Consider the following 18,728-nt stretch of genomic DNA (forward strand, 5'->3'; position numbering starts at 1 on the left):
TAATTGCATTACATTTAAAAAAAAGTGCACGATTCCGCTTCTGGAGCCCCTTTACGTGTGACCAGCAGAGCATAAAATAACGTGTGGAAACCGGTGACTGCTTATAGTTAACTTTCAGAGAGAAACTTGGCTGTTCCTAGCGAGATGGCAATGATAATATTTATATGTTGTTCCTGCTCTTATCTTTATGCTTCTTTTCCTGCAGGAGAGCGGGCGCTGGCCGTGGTGCCTCGGTTCCCACACTCGGGCCGGGCGACCTTGGGCGGTGTGGGGTGAGGAGGGCAGGATGGAGCCTGCGGAGGGAGCTGGGGGCATCCCTGGCCGAGGCTGGGAGCGCTGCATCCTGTGACCCTCCCTCCCTCCTCCCGCAGGCCCTGGCCGGCTCCTCCCTCCTCCTCCTCCTCCCACTGCTGCCGCTGCAGCCTCGCTCGCCCCAGCCACAGCCGCCCCCTCCGGCCCCCGCCGACAGAGACGCCCCGCTGCAGGAGCGGCCCCCCTGATCCCCCTCAGGCCCCCCAGGAGCGTGCGTGCCCGCGCCCCGGCCCCCTCCCTCCGCCCAGCGGAGCCGCCATGTTGGATCCCGAGATCCGGGAGCGGCCGCCCCTGAGCAGCGGGTGAGAGGGGCGGGGATCCGACGAGGAAGAAGGGGGTTCAGGAGCGAGGAGAGGGCGGCCCAGGAGCGGACCGAGGAGAGAGAGGAGGGGAGACTGCGGGGCGCCCTGCCAGGGAGGGTCACCACCACCCCCGGGAGATGCGGCAGCCCCGGCCGGAGAGAGCAGGAGGCGGCGGCGGAGGGCAGCGGGATCGGCCGGTGTGACCGGAGAGCGCAGCAGCCCCCCGGGCCCGGCAGCACCCCTCTGACAGGGGGGACCCATGCCTCGCAGCCCCAGGGGAGAGTGACGCCGCCCGGCCTCCCCCGCCGCTGCCAGGGCCGCCGCCGCCGTCGGAGCCAAGATGTCCGGGGAGGTGCGCCTGAAGCAGCTGGAGCAGCTCATCCTGGACGGGCCCGTGAACAGCCAGGGCCGGTGCCTGAGCGTCGAGACCCTGCTGGACATCCTCATCTGCCTGTACGACGAGTGCTGCAACTCCCCGCAGCGCCGGGAGAAGAACATCCTGGAGTATGTGGAGTGGGGTGAGTGAGCCGGGCCCGGGGGGCTGCAGCGGGGGCCTGCGCTGGCGCACTGCACGGGACCTGTCACCGAGCAGGCACACTGCATGGAACCTGTCACCGAGCAGGCACACTGTCCTTACCGCAGCACTGCACAGAACCTGTCACCGAGCAGGCACACTGTCCTTACCGCAGCACTGCACAGCACCTGTCACCCTGCAGCACGACTGCTCACACTGTAATGTACCTGTCGCTGTGCAGGCACACTGCCGTTACTGCACGGGACCTGTCACCCTGCAGCACGACTGCTCACACTGTAATGTACCTATCGCTGTCCAGACTGTTTGTACCGAACTGCATGGAATCTGGCACCCTGCAGACACACTATTGTCACCGTGCAGGTGCGCTTCGCTCACCACACTCCCTATCTATACCGGTCACCGTGCAGGACGACTGCACACACTGTACTTGCCACGATGCAGCAGCACTACCCTCACCACACTGTACTGAACCTGTCAATGTGAAGCACTACTTGCCCTCGCAGCACTATCCTGAACCCTCTCACTGCGCAGCAGGACTGCTCTCTCACACTACACTATCTGTCAGTCACTGTGTTACAACTTCACTCAGTACAATGCACCTGACACCATGCAGCAGCACTGCACTCAATACACTCTACCTGTCACCGTGCAGCAGCACTGCGCTCAACACACTCTACCTGTCACCGTGCAGCAGTGTGCTCAATACACTGTACTGGTAACCGTGCAGCAGCAGTGCCCTTTCCACACTGTACTGAACCTGTCAGCGCGAAGCACGATTGGCCCTGGCAGCACTGCACTGAACTTGTCACTGTACAGTAGCACTGCTCTCACACACTGTTACAACTCTTCACTCAGTACAATGGACCGGACACCATGCAGCAGCACTGCGCTCAATACTACCTGTCACAGTGCAGCAGCAGTGTGCTCAATACACTGCACTGTACCTGTCATCCTGCAGCACGACAGCCCACACTGTACTGAACCTGTCAGCGCGACGCACGATTGGCCCTGGCAGCACTGCACTGAACTTGTCACTGTACAGTAGCACTGCTCTCACACACTGTTACAACTCTTCACTCAGTACAATGGACCGGACACCATGCAGCAGCACTGCGCTCAATACTACCTGTCACAGTGCAGCAGCAGTGTGCTCAATACACTGCACTGTACCTGTCATCCTGCAGCACGACAGCCCACACTGTACTGAACCTGTCAGCGCGACGCACGATTGGCCCTGGCAGCACTGCACTGAACCTGTCACTGTACAGTTGCACTGCTTGCACACACTGTTACAACTCGTCACTCAGTACAATGGACCGGACACCATGCAGCAGCACTGCGCTCAATACTACCTGTCACAGTGCAGCAGCAGTGTGCTCAATACACTGCACTGTACCTGTCATCCTGCAGCACGACAGCCCACACTGTACTGAACCTGTCAGCGCGACGCACGATTGGCCCTGGCAGCACTGCACTGAACCTGTCACTGTACAGTTGCACTGCTTGCACACACTGTTACAACTCGTCACTCAGTACAATGGACCGGACACCATGCAGCAGCACTGCGCTCAATACTACCTGTCACAGTGCAGCCGCAGTGTGCTCAATACACTGCACTGTACCTGTCATCGTGCCTGTACAGTCAGTACCTGTCAGTGCGAAGCAGCACTGCCCTCACCACACTGTACTGAACCTGCCAGCGTGCAGCATGACTGGCTCCCACTGAACTTAACCTGTCATTCTGCAGCAGCACTGCTCTCACACACTGCACTGTACCTGTCAGCGTGCAGCACGGCTGCCCTTAACTCACTGTCACCGTATTATAACTTTTCACTCACCAAACTGTACCCGTCACCATGCAGCAGCATTTTGCTCAACACATTGTACCTGTCACTGTGCGGCAACACTGCGCTCAACGCACTGCACTGAACCTGCCTCCGTGCAGACGCACTGCTGTCACCACAGAACTTGTCACCGTGCAACACTGTCTTCACCATATTGCCTTGAGCATGTTATTGTGCAACACCATTACTCTCACCACCCTGTTCTAAACCTGTCATTTTACAGCAACACTGCTCTCAGAAAGTGCACTGAAACGGTCTATGCGCAGCAGTACTGATGTCATCACACTGCATGGAACCTGCACTCTCCACACTCCCCTGAACCTGTCACTGGGCAACTACTTTGATCTAGCCACTCTGCAGTGAACCTGTCATCTGCACTGCACCTGTCACCATGCAGCATCACTGTACCTAATCTGTCACCGCCTCACTGCACTAACAACACAGCACTGAACATATTACTGTGCAAGAACAGTGCACTCGCCACCTTGCACTGAATCTGTCATGGCACAGCCACTCTGCACATCCCCTCCAGCACTGCACCCTCCTCACAACACTACACTCATTGCCACACTTTCAGAAGAGACGAGCTAAGCTCAATAAGCAACACCATACCTCTCAACTGACAGTCATTCGGCAGCACTAACTTGTCCCCCCTGGGAGGAACCCTACACCCCCACCAAGAGAGTTCTACTCACTTAAATTTGTAACTCTCAGCCTGGAGCAATGTAACTGTCACCATGCACTCTCAAACCAAGGCACTATTAGTGTGCAGTGCAATCATGCCCTTCGCCAGGTAACGTTACCCCGCAAGAACCCTACACTCTGCCTATTGTACTTCACATCTCACCCTGTTACACTGTAACTGTTTCCCAGCACTTACCACACAACACTGTAACTTATCACACTGCACACATCTTGCACTCACCTAACACCCTGTGCCCAACAACACTACGACTAACGCCGTGTACCCACAACATAGCATTATAACTGTTGCCAAACAGACCTGCACTCCTCCCGCAACACGGTAACTTTCACCCAAAAGTAGCAGAACTTACCACCCTGAAAGAACGATGTAGTCAACACCTCATGCTCTTTCCACAACAGTGTAACTATCACCCTACACTCACCCTGTAGCATGTGACGATTTACCAACAGCCCTGCACTCGCCCTATAGGCCCTATCTGTATCATTCTGCAAAAAGAAAACAGCAGAAAGCCTCTTATCCTGCTACAATGTAAACGTTTCCCTGTAGGAACCCTGCTTTCACCCTCTATGCGCTGTACAAATACACCTTTTAGGTTATAACGTTGTAACTACTATCACTGTTATCTATCACCCATTGTATCATCACACAGCAGTAATTGTCACTGCAAAAGTTCTGTACTTGTGAATGTGAAACAACCCCCAACTGCCCTACAGACTTTAATACCTTGTCAGAATCCTGCACTTGTGCTGCTGCACAGAGTACACCCTGCAGAAAAAGGAGACCCATTAACCTCACCCTCCAGAATTGTTCCTTTCATCCAGCACGCGCTCTGCAGCACTAGTATCTTGTAGTGTCTCTCTACACTCATCACAAAGCACTGACACACAGTGCTTTCTCACAGCACATCACAGCCTATGATGGACAATTCCGGAGTTGCTGCACTTGCCCTGTAGCAAACCTGTCACTCCCAGCACTTCTGCTCCACTCACACCCTTTAGCAAACCCTTCACTTCTACTGCACTTCCACCCTTTGGCAAACCCTTCACTTCATCTCTACGTCCTCCCTTTGGCAAACCATTCACTCACAACACTTCTACTCCACTTCCACCCTTTGATAAACCATTCACTCACAACACTTCTACTCCTCTTCCACCCTACGGCAAAACCCTTTACTCACAACACTTCTACTCCACTTTCACCCTTTGATAAACCATTCACTCTAAACACTTCTACTCCACTTCCACCCTATGACAAAACCCTTCATTCACAACACTTCTACTCCACTTCCATTCTATGGCAAAACCCTTCACTCACATTACTTCTACCCCACTTACACACTATGGCAAAACCCTTCATTCACAGCATTTCTGCTCCACTTCCACCTTTTGGCAAACCCTTCACTCACAGCACTTCTATTCCACTCCCAACCTTTAGCAAACCATTCACTTCTACTGCACAGCCACCTTTTGTCACACCCTTCACCACTTCTCCACTTCCAACCGTTGGCAAACCCTTCACTCACAACACTTCTACTCCAGTTACTCTTTTGGCAAACCATTCACTCGCAACACTTCTACTCCACTTCCACCCTTTGATAACCCATTCACTCGCAACACTTCTACTCCACTTCCACCCTTTGATAACCCATTCACTCGCAACACTTCTACTCCACTTCCACCCTTTGATAACCCATTCTCTCGCAACACTTCTACTTCACTTCCACCCTATGGCAAAACCCTTCATTCACAGCACTTCTGCTCCACTTCCACACTTTAGCAAACCATTCACTCACAGAACTTCTACTCCAATCCCTACCGTTGGCAAAACCTTCACTCACAGCACTTTTACCTTTTGGCCATCATTCACTCACAACACTTCTACTCCACTTCCACCCTTTGATAACCCATTCACTCACAGCACTTCTTCTCCACTTCCACCCTATGGCAAAACCCTTCATTCACAGCACTTCTGCTCCACTTAATCCTTTTGGCCAACTTTGCGTCCCAGCCACATATCAGTTTACTTACCCGCCCTACATGATGGACATTATGTTCTCTCTGTACCAGTTCACCCTCAAAGGTGGCCACCATCGTTCTAATGCCCTCTTAAGTACACGTTACTACTTTGCTGCTGTTTACACCCTCTCCGTGCGGGCCCACTTTGTTGTTTTTCCTTCTGTGATATTGTTATCTGTGGCGTGTGCCAAGGTTTTCCCTCTCCGCTTTTCTGATTAAGCTGCTCAGTTTTTCTTTGTTACTGATTTTTAAAGACAAATTCTGAAAAGCATCTGCTTTCCTGTCTGTATGGATCACGTTTGGATAAAAAAGGGAAATTAAGTTCTATATTGAGTTACTCTAAATGCTGTCAGTCATGACTGACAGGCCTCGGTTGCCGTGTAAAAGGAGAGAAGTTTGCTATTGAGACGTAAACCACTGCAGATGTGCACAACACTGACGGTAAATGTGCATGTTTTGATAGGGTTGTTTTGTTTTATTACCTCTGGGTGTTCATAGCGTTACAGCCTGCCAGCCACTGACGTGCGAGTGTACGTATCAGTTAATTACATGTAGCAGTATACTAGGTTCAGCTTAACTTTTTAACTAAACCGAAAATAAGTACGGATAAACAATTACTAAAAAAATAAACATGGGTAAATATAGACGGATAAATAATTTCCATAAAATGAGAAGCCGTATATGTTTTTCACTTCTGACGCGCTAACACTTCCACTCGCTGAAATTACACCTGGGCCTGCTACCCACTGTGCGCGGTTTTGTAAATTTCTCCTTTTTTGCACTTTCCCATTGACGACCTTTCTTTCACCCTGTCAGGGTGAGCTCGCAGCCCTTACGCCTGTGCACATGGCACATTTCCTGGTCTTCTGACGCACGCCGGTTCTGCTGCCCTTGTATGCATTTTTTCTGCCTTCCCTGTAGCCTTCCACTGGAAGGAAGGCCGGAAATGTCTCCCTCAGTGAGGAGGGTGACTAGTGTGTGGCACTGTGTAGGGGTGCTTGTTGCCCCGTTCAAGGGGGTGGGGTGGTGTTGTCCAGTCCCCTCTGCGGCCTGCTGCCTGGTTGCTAGGCCCAGAGCCTGGAGTTTTCCTTTCCAGGTCACGGGGAGGAGGGGCGAGGGAGGCGGGCAGGCAGGAAGGATGATGTCTCTGCTTGAAGGGAAGTTGGCCGGGGACGGATGGGAGAAGCCCTCTGCCCTGCGGCCCCTGCCAACAGGTGCGCGCGGCAGCCCCCCGGCCACAAATGCGAGGAGAGGACGCGGCTCTGATGACGAAAGTAAACATGGCTGAGACGAGCAGACGACGGCCGGAGCCGTGTGTGAGGGCGCTGGGAAGTTTACATCTCTGCAAGCAGTGATTGTAGATCAGGGCTCCCTGCCCTCGTCACTCTCTGACAGTACTGTGTGGTCGCCTGTGTGTAGATAAACGGACCCTGCATCTTTCTGTCAGAGCATTGCCACTTTAATAGAACCGCAGCACTGCCGCGAGGGGGCTGTGCTCAGACCTTGAGGAAAAACACAGAACAGAAGTGCAGCTTCCAAGGACCTGTTATTACTTGCCCTTAATAAAAAAAATGTCAGAAGGCTCGTCCCATGAGAAGAAAAAAATAACGTGCTGTCATTCTGTCAGGTTTTTTTCTTTCTTTGTTCTGCTTCTCGGGTCTGCTGTGAGAGGTTCTGTGCTGCTAGTAGCAGCGACAACCCGGGTGCAGCAACCAACTGGCTGCTTGGTGATACAGAACATATTGTTTCCCCAATTCAGACAATTATTTGGAATCTGCGTATAAGAATGAGTGAGAACTGATGTGATGGGTCATACCGAAATTCAATATAAATGTATTGTCCGAAGCTGGATTTTCTCCCGGTAGGGTAGTTCGTATCCCCCCCCCCCCCCCGCCTGTTTGGTACACGCAGCACATATGACCCTGGACCTTGTTAAGACAAGGTGATTAAATTGTTTGCCTGGTAAATACTGAATTTAGTAAAGATGTTGGGCTTTTTTTGTAAGGTTCTATGGCTAGACAGCTGATGTAAAATAAAAAAAACAGTTTTTTTCGTTGTTACTTAGACGAAGTTGTATTACACTATTGCACAGGCCTATAGGAGCGTATATATTTCTGTATAAAAAAGCTGATTTTCATGATATCTGCAAAGGATCATAGAATCACTTGCACGTGGTCAAGTAAGTTTTCATGTGCGTACTAAGATGGCGTTGCCTAGTTTTTAAGTTTCTAAATGTGGATACCGGAAGGCCAAGTTTCACGACCATACTTTGATCCTGGACAGTCTGCTTTAACTTCATGTGCTGCATTTCTCTTATGCAGCAACATGTGGAGCTTCTAAAAACAGTGAAAACCAGCAGCACTAAACGATGTAAAAAACTTGACTGGACAACCTATATAGGTGGTAAAATGGAGATGAGCAAATACTGACTTTTAGTTTGAAAGGTATTCTGCAGCGTAGTGGTGATAGAAAGCAGTGATCACTACCAAGGAAAGAGCGGTCACTCGGGGATAGCTGCATTATTTTCTCCCTAATTAAGGAATGGTCATGACTCTGACGTCATGCTTCCCATCATATATGTGCGTGGTATATATCGGGTTCTCCTGGCCCAGACCTTTGCCAGATTTTAATAATTATTACTGACGAGGTAATCAAATCCCATTTTGAATAATTGTTTGTACTTTTAATTAAGGTAAATATATTGAAATTTTGACATTGTCCAATCCTCCTTGGATATATGTCGAACATCCCTGCTTTTTATATGTACACGTGTCTTCCACCTGGTGGTGTTTTTTCTAGTACCTTTCCAAGATTGCATCTTCTTAAATTAATGCTTTTATTCATCACGTCCACCACTTGATCTCTATTTTTCTATTGCACAGCCGTCTTCACTGTATTAGAGCAATTTCACAAACTTTGTTTTTGACTTGTTTTTAATTAAATCTTACTTTTGCAGGGTTTTACCTGAGGGTGGGGGTGTGAATTAAAATGCAGCTTTTGCGAGTTTCACAAACTATGCAACTTTGTGGGTTTGTCAAATTTTGTTGTCTTTGCACAAGATTGTGCACATGAACATTTTTTTCCAGCAAACATATATGTGGACCTTTCGCGATTGAAAGCTGATGATTTCACTTGAAAAATGTCTACACAAATGTGCGTTCTATTTTCTCCTGCAAATAGTTCTTTATGCTTGCCTTTTCATTCGCTGTTTATTTCTTGAAAAACGTTGCCAATTTCTTGAGGTTGGTGATGTTTGTCCATCTTTGCACAGCTATGGTGTTACTCTGAGAGTGGTGCTGGACTCCCACTTGCATGAGGCCCCCTAAGCTTTCTTGCATGTACTGTACAGGTGTCAAATAGCAGTACCGGTGCAGTTGGAGCACAAGGCATCACCAATGACGTCACTGAGAATGGTGCTAGTTTCCATCTTTGTGTTATCTTTTTTTATACACCTCTTTGTTGTTTGTGAGTAAATAGTCGGGTTTGTCTTTGATTTCACTGTATTCTCTAGAAGGCTGTCTGTAGATCACTTGTGGCCATTTTGAACATAATTGTCATGCCTTGCCCTCCTCCGCGCTGGGTTTCGTGGCTTCAGTGAGTACTGGTTCCAACAACTACAGCAGTTAGCTACATTTCTTCTGCAATTTTCTCGGTTCTGTGGTACCTGCTAAGGAAGTAACTTAATCACTGGTTCTCGCAGCTTTTTCCCAAGTAGCCGCTCCTAACCAAGGAGCTCAAAATGTGAAAATTGACGGACCAACCATGCTTCTGGAATAATGTGTTCTCTCTGTTTGAGACGTGTGAATGATGGGCAAATTACTTTTGATGATCGGTCTTTTGTGATGCGAATACAAAGCACACATATGTTTCTGTATTGGTTCTTTTGCTTCCTCAACATCCAAGTGATAAACCATTGTGGACGATTTCCGCATAGATTGATGTTGAAGAATCGTAGCTTATTATGCCTACGGAGGGATTTAGACATATATCGACATGGATATATGCGTAACATGATGACATGTTGAAAAAATAGCACCATGTGTGTGGTCTGTTTAAGTTTGTGATGTATTATCCTTCTATTTGTCTCCTCCGTAGATAATGCTGCTCACAGTGCGTTTAGTCACTATAGCCTACAAAGGCAGTCGTTATTCAGGGGTAGTGTAACGTGGAGTGACTTGTAAAGTTCTGTCCAAGGTTGAACCTCTAGATTACTCCAGATGTGCTCTTTGCGAGAGAAGAGACCATGAAGTTCTTTATCATAAGGATTTCCTCTTTGGGGGAAAAGGCATTTTGCTCTGTGAACGTGTTAGACTAGTTCTGACTGCAAGTTGCATGCATAAAAACTTAACTTCTATGAATATGGAGACAACCTGGACTCTAGAGTATAGGACAATACAAGAAGCAACAGTGGGCCTATTATTATAGTGAACACCATCCTCACAGCCCAAGAGTAGGTGTCAAGTTCAGAGCTGAATCGGTTGGTGGACATGTGCACTGCACCAAGTTGGTGGTAGTGGCTAAGTAATTTCTTGAAGGTATGCACCGTGGTTGCAGACCTACGATTGATGGGGAATGTGTATAATGGGGTGCAAGGGTGAAGATGCTGAATCTCAGGAAGCCCTAGAGGTGGGATGGATGTTGGTCGTAGGGGCTGGGGGAAGGTTTGGGATTAATGTGGATGGCTAGGGGTATGACAGCAGATTGTCAGTATTCAGTATAGTGAAGTGAAGCAATGGACAGGTTTGACCATCTGGGTGCTTTTCTATAAAGTGACAGTGTTACAGAGGAAGCTAGCCTGCTTGGTCGCTGTCTGTGAAACATGAGAGTTGAGCCGAGTACCAGTGTGGGACTTTACTGTGTATTGGGAAGAGCATCTAGGCAAGGTGGATAGGTTATAAGGAAGGGGCTGTTGACTTATTCAAGTTTACCTAGAGCTAATGTATTCATAAGCCGTGTGGCCGAGGGGATTGGGGATAGGCCTGATGTCAGGTGTTAGTGGGCAAAACTAAGGAAATCCTTGTGATGAAGCTGGCAGGCTATTCTACCTGAAGAGTTGGGAGATGAAACTCTGGAAAAAAAGGTGAATAAAGAAGATGTAAGTAGTGCTCCCTCTATTGCTTAGAATCAATATAATGGATAGTGGAAAAGTCACCCAGTAGAACATGTCCATGTAGGTTGCTATGTTGCGTTAGGTCCCACACAAATTTGCCAGGTTTAAAGTGGGAGAGTTACTAGCTTCTTACAAGTACATGGTCACTCTCAAACCTGAGCGACAGGTGGAGAGTTCAGAATCTTTTGATGGACTGCCTTGCACTCTCCAGTTTGAAAGTGAAAGTGCTGAGAAGCATATATGGCTTTGCCATGAAAACAAAAGTGAACAAACTAAGCTTGAAGTAAATACAGTGGAACGTGCTCTGCCAAGGCTTCCTCAGAGGCAAGCATTGCTGCTGAAATCAACAGCATTTTGATAAGCTGGTCCATCAGCGGACCATGTAAAAGTCCAACACTGTCATCCTCTTGTGAACCGTGCCCAATAATCAAGGACTTGGTAGAAAAAGCCCAAGTAGCCACTTTATAGTGCCGGCATTTCTTCCCAGAATTCCAAGCGGTGTCCAGTGACAAATGTGGCAGTCCTGCTGAAAAGGGTTCGCACAGAGCACCTGCTCTGACCTCATCACCACATTGATGTCTACAGCACTGTCATGGTATGTCACAGAGGAAGGACAGGGGGTCCAACAGTGTTGTCTACAGAAAAAGACTTAGCCTTGGGATGAAGCTGAAGCCATGTTGGAGTTGGGTAGCATATTCATGAACTGTTTTTTAACCCCAATAACCCGGTCAAAAGGCCTCTCACATTATCGATTTGTTATTTATCCTCACCTAGGGTCCCCTGAAGAATTTCTCCCAGTTATTTCTGTTGACATGGAAACAATATGCTTTTTGTTAATCATGATCCTTTGTCCTTTTCTGCGAAAACCCATGATTTCCTCTGCAATAGGTGCTATTGGATTTCTGGGGTGCATTGTAATAGCAGGATGTACCTTGCATCGACACCTAGAGACCTAAATGTGAGGTTGGTGTTTGCATCTCGCCTACAAGCGACAGGGCATCTGACCGTGAACTGATGGTAAAGTCTGAGAATCCAGACTGCAACCAAACAGCAGGGGGGGCACAGGAGTATTGCCCACACCTTTAATGTCAGCCCCCAACATTCTTCTACCTTGATACATGATACTCTTCCTTAGCCCTTGTTGTCCTCAGCACTGAGCGTGATGGGACTGGTACAGATGCTTCCTCCTCCCAAATCTAGTGGTAGATCAAGAAATATTAGCAATCACTGCACATTTGTTACATAAATATTTTGATTTGTAACATTGCTTTTTGGAAGACAACGTCTACTTGTATTGCATGGGATACTGCAATCTCTGTATAAAAAGCCTGTCTCTAATTTACTTATTACGGGCTACGTGTGACGCACCTAATGGCCTGTAATAAAGAAATGACGTTGCTACTCAACTGTAAAAACATATTGCTGTTAAGTTCTGCCATCACAGTGTCTGCTGCCAGAGCGAGCAGCCTAGGAGAAAGGCAGGATATGGAGCATAATTTAAAATTAAAACTAAGCTTAGATTGTTCTCCTTCTGCTCTGTTTTTTTTTTTTTTAGATGAATACTGATAGGCAGTGAAGAGATATTTATGGCAACATTCATATTTGTTGCATACCAGAGGTAAATATAGAAAAGGTAGAATATCTCCTCGTTTTTTATTACATCTGACTTGTAATTCCTTGAGTCTGATATCTTTTTGGAACACAAATCTAAGTTTTTTTGATGTGGTTAATTTTGCCCTAGAGATTTTGCTTTTATTCTTAGTTTGCAAACATGCTCTCTCTTACATATGAAAGATCAACACCAGTGGCGTAACATTCGCCCCCACATCCCCCGTGGTGAAGGGGGGCCCCTGCTCCACGAGGCCCCTCTCCAGCACTGTGCACAGGCAGCAGGCCCCTGGCCTTAGAACTCCTGACTGGGACTTGGGGGTGGGGGGCACTTTCCATGTCCTTTGCAGGGCGACCCCATAAGTTTTGTTACGCCACTGGCAGCACACCAAGGATTTAAGTGGTTTGTGGGAAAGGTAATGGTGTGACAAATCATTATAAGGAATAAAGTACTCCTGACGTACTTTATAAGGATATTGCAAGTCAAACTGGAGCCCAATATAAAGGGAGTAGCACGGAACGCCTTGGTGACTTGCATTGGTGACTTGCATTATCCTTATGATGTACAACTGGGGGTACTTTATCCCGTATATCTGTACCTCTTCAAACAACCGCTGAAAATTCGGGCAAAAAACTGAAAACATTGTAGCTTGAGAACTAATCAAGAACTCAGTAGGGATTCTTGGATCCTTTTTGACCGTCTTTGCTCTCAGCGCCACCAGGTGATGTGGGCCTGGGGCAGCGTGGCTCAGCCTTCTAAAATGGCACTACACAAAGACTGATCATAGGTTTTACCAGAAGCAAAGAAAGAAGTCATTTTCCCAGGAAGCTTGAGTCGTAGATGTGCAATGGTCAGTTGGAAAATATAAATTATAAAAACAGACGGATTCTCCGAGCTGTCGGCGAGTCGATAACCTGCAGATGTGCTCCGTGGATGCTGCTGGCCTGGGAGAAGTGCTGATCAATAATCCATTGTCATGATAATCTGGAAGTCATTTTTGCTGCCTTGAAAGATATTGATACTGTGGTGGCCATCTGCCGGGATGCTGTAGAGGGAGCCTCTTCGGTGCCGCGGCTCGTGCCGACTCGCATGTCTTCTCGGAGCCTATTGAACCAAAGTGGAACTAAAACACGTGTCGCCCCCTCAGATCCCGGAAGGACCACAGAGATGCAAATGTACTTACTCTCTTATTTTTTAATGAGGAGGAACGCCCGCTTGTGTCTCTGGCCTTCATGGGAGTTGATTCACCAAAATGCCAGGGGTAGCTGAAGTGATGTCACGTGGTTGACTACTTGTCCCATACTAGCCTCTCGGCAGCCTCTTAATTGCTGCTTCGGGGGTAGAGGAAGGATAAGGAATGGAAACTACAGAAAGTAAATATTTCTGCCACTGCCTACATTACCCATAAGGCCAGAGGAAGCATTTGCAGCGTTGAGGTAGTGTCTGCAACATTGGCTACAACCGATTGACGTCCATCCTCGTCTTGCATTGATTGCCCTCTGTGGTGACTAATTTGGTATGCACAAAACGTGTACCGTGATATGTTTTTTAAAAGTCACAAAATTCCTGTAGGGAAATTTTATGAGTGTTTGTCCACTGATTTTGTATTCCAGTTATCTTTTGTTGCCTAAATTTGGAGGACTCAGTTGTATTTATTTTAATTAGACCCACAGCTGGATTTGCGAGCTGGGCTCTTTTTTTCCATGACAGATGGGGTTCGCCCTTGGTTTCGTTGACGCTCGCTGAGCACCGGCCTGGCCCCGAAGACGCCTGCTCATCGCACCGGCTCCCGGGCGCGCTTTGTGTTCAGATGCTGGCCTCAGCACCTTGCCCCATAATTGGCAGGCTCAGTTGTCAGAGTGCTTGTATTGATTTCCCCGCACAGGGAGACAGATGACCAAGGGCCTTCGCAAATCCAAGGGAACACCGCCGAGATGCGGGCCACAGACTTCACATTTAATCTGTTTGTATTTCCAGATAAGGCAACTGTAGGAACGAGTGAGGTTATAGAAAATAACAACGAGCCACCCGCGTCGCCTCAGTCACCAAAGAGTGCACGCTACTTGGTTCTGGCTTGATAGTTTGTTTAGCTTTGTTATGAGACCTTTTGTTACCAATTCTTTAAATTATGCAGGGTGGTTCCAACCCGAGGAGCACTGCTTTTCCACTTTTTTTGCTATTGGCTGTTTAGTGTAGCATTCCACCTCCTCTGCTTGCTTGCATTGTAATACAGAAGTGGTTATTTTATATCTCAAAAGTGCCCTGAATTATCACAGTAAATTCTTAATTTCATGGGTGTGTTTTGTACAAAAAATAGACTTATTTGTGTTGTTTTTTTCACGGCAGTAGGATTACTTTTTTTTAAAGTTTTAGTGAGGTCTCAAACTGAAATTTAGACCTTGCTTTACCAGTGCTTGTCTGTTGTGCATCAGGTCTTGTTGGGCATGTGCCTGTCTTAGTATAAGCGGAAAAACTTTGTCTTCTGGTTCGTTTTTACTGCTGAGGTTTCCGAAAGTTCGATGAAGATTGTCTCAGTAGGGTTATTTAGCATGTTCTATGATTCTGCAATGCAAGTGATTTGGGTATGAAGTGGGTTCTTGGCATCCCGTGTGGTTTGTATGTGAGGCAGGCCCATGGGGGAAATGCACTGTGATCACCATCATGTTTCATGTATTCTACCGGTCTAAGAGCGGTCATGTGTCCGTCGTCCCATAGAAGAGATGGGGTTCTCTCTCGTTGAGCCAGACCATGTGCTATTATTTTTTCATCTGCCAGTTTTCCTTCACTTGGTCTTTAGTGAAATGTAAACCATATTAACTGATTTTTGATTTGCTTGAAATCTTCATACTCCCCTCGTAACTTCCATCTTCTCCATCCTCAGTGTCTTCCTTCTTGATGTTTCTCGCCTCACCACCACACTTTCTTCTTCCTACCTTGAGATTAAAGCTGATATGTGCAGCCATCTTGGGTATTTATGGTGGTAGTACGCAGCAGTGGGTGGGCCATGGCGGCTTCTGGCACTGGTTGGCTGCTCTATTGACCAATACTGTATTACCAAAATGTGGTTAGTGGTGGGAAGAAACAGTGTTTCTCGTTTTATCGCATACTGTATCAATCCTGCTGTTAGACACAGTGTGCCTATAGAGCATTCTGTCACTCTAGAATGGTTGACCTCCAACCTGGGGAACCGGATTCAAGTCTCGGAAGGGGTGCACGACATCATGTGATTCTAGGCAAATCACTTCATCTCCCTGTGCCTAACAAAATGAATGTGTCCGTCTGTAACGCAACTGGAACTCTTGTAAAGTTCTGTGATAACTTCGGGTTGAGTTCGCCAAGGGCATAGTGCACCTGTTATACCAGCTTAAGTGGGGGTGCCTGGGACAAATTAAATTGTTTATGGCTCTACATAATTTTCAACTCCTGCTCACAGGTCATCCCATGACAGAGGAGAAACTAATAAACACTGGAAGAATAAAGTACTCTCGGATAGTGGGCCAAAGAAGCTTAAAATGGCCGCAGGGAGAATTTAAAATGGGAAAAATTGGAAAAGACAAATGCAGTGAGACAGCACGAAGGAAGGAATTAGGACTGTAAATATGGAAAGAACAAAGGGAAGTTAAAAGGAAGCAGTATGGAACCTAGGTTAAAAAAATACGAAGAACAGAAGATGGAAACAGGAAAAAAGGGAGGAGGAGTGAAAGAAACATTGTTTGGGATGAAAGTTAGCAAGAAGGAATAAAGAAAAAAATGCAAAATAAGGAAAGGAGATAAGTAGAATTAAATTACAGAAAGAAGAAATAAAAAACGGACGAAATGGCAATGGATGGAAAGAAAAGAAAGGAATATTGCTGATTGCGAGGATAATGAGAAGGTGCAAAGGAGGGACAGAAGGAAGGCAAGAAGAAATTGACCAAAGAGAATGAGAGGATGATGAAAAGAATGGGAAGAAGGAGGGGAGACAATTAAACAGGAATATGAAGAAGTACAGAAAGAGCAAGTAAAAAGCACATATGAAATTAAAAGAATGGGCAGAAGGAAAGAATGATGGAAAGAAGAAATAAATAGAGGCTGGAAAAGGAGGAAAGAAAAAATAGATAAGAAAGAGGGAAAAGGGGAAAAATAGTCAGTACTGGTAATGCCCTTTTGGTCAAATCCTTTTAAAATGAAGCTGTAAATGAATAATTTTTAAGACTTTATGCAAATTTTCTTCAGGGGTACAATTCCTACAGGCCTTCACATGAAGGGTCAGGATAACTCATTTTGCTTGGACATTTCGTGTGACTGAAAGTGAGGGGGGGGGGTTTATTTTTCTGGCTACTACTCCCTTGTGCTTCGCGCTGTATACAACTCCCCAAAAAATGCATACGCTGTGCAGCGTGCAGGGCGGACAGGCCGGACTCTGCTGTATTCGTTGGCTGCCATTGCAGGGGGTAATCCGTTGGATTATTGATTTCAGGGTCTGATTGCTGATGTCCTGGCATCATTGTGTGCTCACTCAGGCAGCTGAGTTCTCCTAACAAGACTGAAATCCATTTTCTACCTTCCATTTTCTCTGGATTCTTGCCTTCAAGCGTGAATCTGTTTGACAGAGTTTAGAATAGAAACGAGGAAGACTGGTGTTGAATATTAGCTGTACATTCATGACGAGCAAAGGGCGCGGATTCTCTGAGTGAGGGATGGGCCGTCACTCGCGAGAACACCCTCGAGGGAGCTGTGCCCCCCTTCTCCTCACCAGTGACCACCGTGGAGAAGAGCCATAACTCATGCCACGTGACCATAACAAATGCTGTCCGCGCAGCTGGCCTTCCGGGGTCACATGGTGGGACGGGGGCCGTGTTGATTCAGGTGTCCGCGGACTGTCTGCCTCAGACCCGAGGGGTCTCCCAGCTTTCTAGACGTTCGCCCCTTCCCTACGAGACCGAGAAATGTACAATTGTATGATTCCTAGGGCACGTGGAGTTGAGATAACTATTTTTATTTTTTGGCGAAAATATTTATGGTATTTACATAATACATACTAGTCCTAAAAAATATTTGGACGTGAGCTCAGAGCACTCTAAATACTGGCACTCACCACACACAAACAGGAATTATTTACCATTTTTCTAGCGAGAATCCCTCGCCCAGGGGGGCGCGCCGCAGAAGAGGGAGCCTCCATTACAGGCCGCGAGGCAGCGTCCCTTCTGTGACGTCACCCCGTGATGATCTCTTCAACTGCCAATATGACGTGGGCTGCCGCCATTTTGTAAATGACTGGGACGTTGTGCGTGAAAAGCATACATAGTAAACAAGTACGTTGGAGCCCTAGATTGAGCGCACAGCCAGAGTGAGCCATTAGTTTCTTTCAAAAGTGACTGTTATGTTTATATTACTGTGTCCCTGTGTGTCTGTGGAGGGGACTTTACAGATAGTTTCTGAGAGCACAGACAGAAGGTGAGCCGTTGGTTGCTTTAAAAAGTAACTATAGGAGCTATAGTTTGTGAGAGCACTTTAATAAGTGACTGTGTAGGAGCCATAGTTTGTGCGAGCACAGCCAGAGAGGGAGGCCTTTGCTACCTTCTCAAGTGGAAGTTATAGTTTGGGAGAGCACAGCCAGGGACAGAGGCTTGCTCTACCCGTACAAGTGAGAGTAGGAGTCATGCCTCGTAAGAGCACAACCAAGACAGGTTTGCATTTTCAAGTGTGTATGAGGCATGACCAGTGAGAGTATATTCCGGGATATTGGAATTCTCCACCTTCGATCGTGAAAGTGCAAGCATGCCTGGTGAGGGATGGGTATTCTCAGCCTTCACGAGTGAAAGTGTGAACCATGCCTCTGTATTCTTTACCTCCTCCAATAGGAGTGGAAAACCTACATTGTGAGAGCTCATCAAGGGAGATGAGTGTTCTTACCTCCACAAATGTGAGTGAGAGCCATGTCTTTTGAGAACACAGCTGGGCATCCAGGTATTTTCTACCTTTAAGAGTGAAAGGCATGCCTCGGGAGACCACAGCCAGGATGATGGGTATTCTCTACTTGTAGAAGTGGAAACCATGCCTAGCGAGAGCACATCCAGGGTGATGAATGTTCTTACCTCCATGAGTGTGAGTGGGAACCATGTCTTGTGAAAGCACAGCTGGGCATATAGGCATTTTCTATCTTCACGAGTGATAGGCATGCCTCGCAAGGCCACAGGCAGTTCGATGTGTATTCTCTACTTCCACAAGCAAGAGATGAAACCATGCCTTGCAAGATCACATCCTGGAGATTAGGGTTCTTACCTCCACGAGTAAGAGTGGGAACTATGTTTCA

The 18,728-nt window shown here is 47.4% G+C and overlaps 1 protein-coding gene across 2 annotated transcripts in view; it reads left to right on the forward strand.

Annotated features, from left to right (window-relative positions):
* The first annotated feature begins 369 nt into the window (after positions 1-369).
* Positions 370-18,728, forward strand: part of CDC42BPA (CDC42 binding protein kinase alpha) — a 1,077,984-nt gene continuing 1,059,625 nt past the window's right edge. For both annotated transcript variants that reach the window (XM_078649868.1, XM_078649869.1), the window contains exon 1: positions 370-1,132. In XM_078649868.1, the coding sequence (XP_078505994.1) occupies positions 955-1,132 (178 nt within the window). In that variant the 5' untranslated portion in view covers positions 370-954. The remainder of the gene's footprint in view (positions 1,133-18,728) is intronic.

Source organism: Lissotriton helveticus, chromosome 6 (assembly GCF_964261635.1).
Source record: "Lissotriton helveticus chromosome 6, aLisHel1.1, whole genome shotgun sequence".
NCBI classification, from domain to species: domain Eukaryota; kingdom Metazoa; phylum Chordata; class Amphibia; order Caudata; family Salamandridae; genus Lissotriton; species Lissotriton helveticus.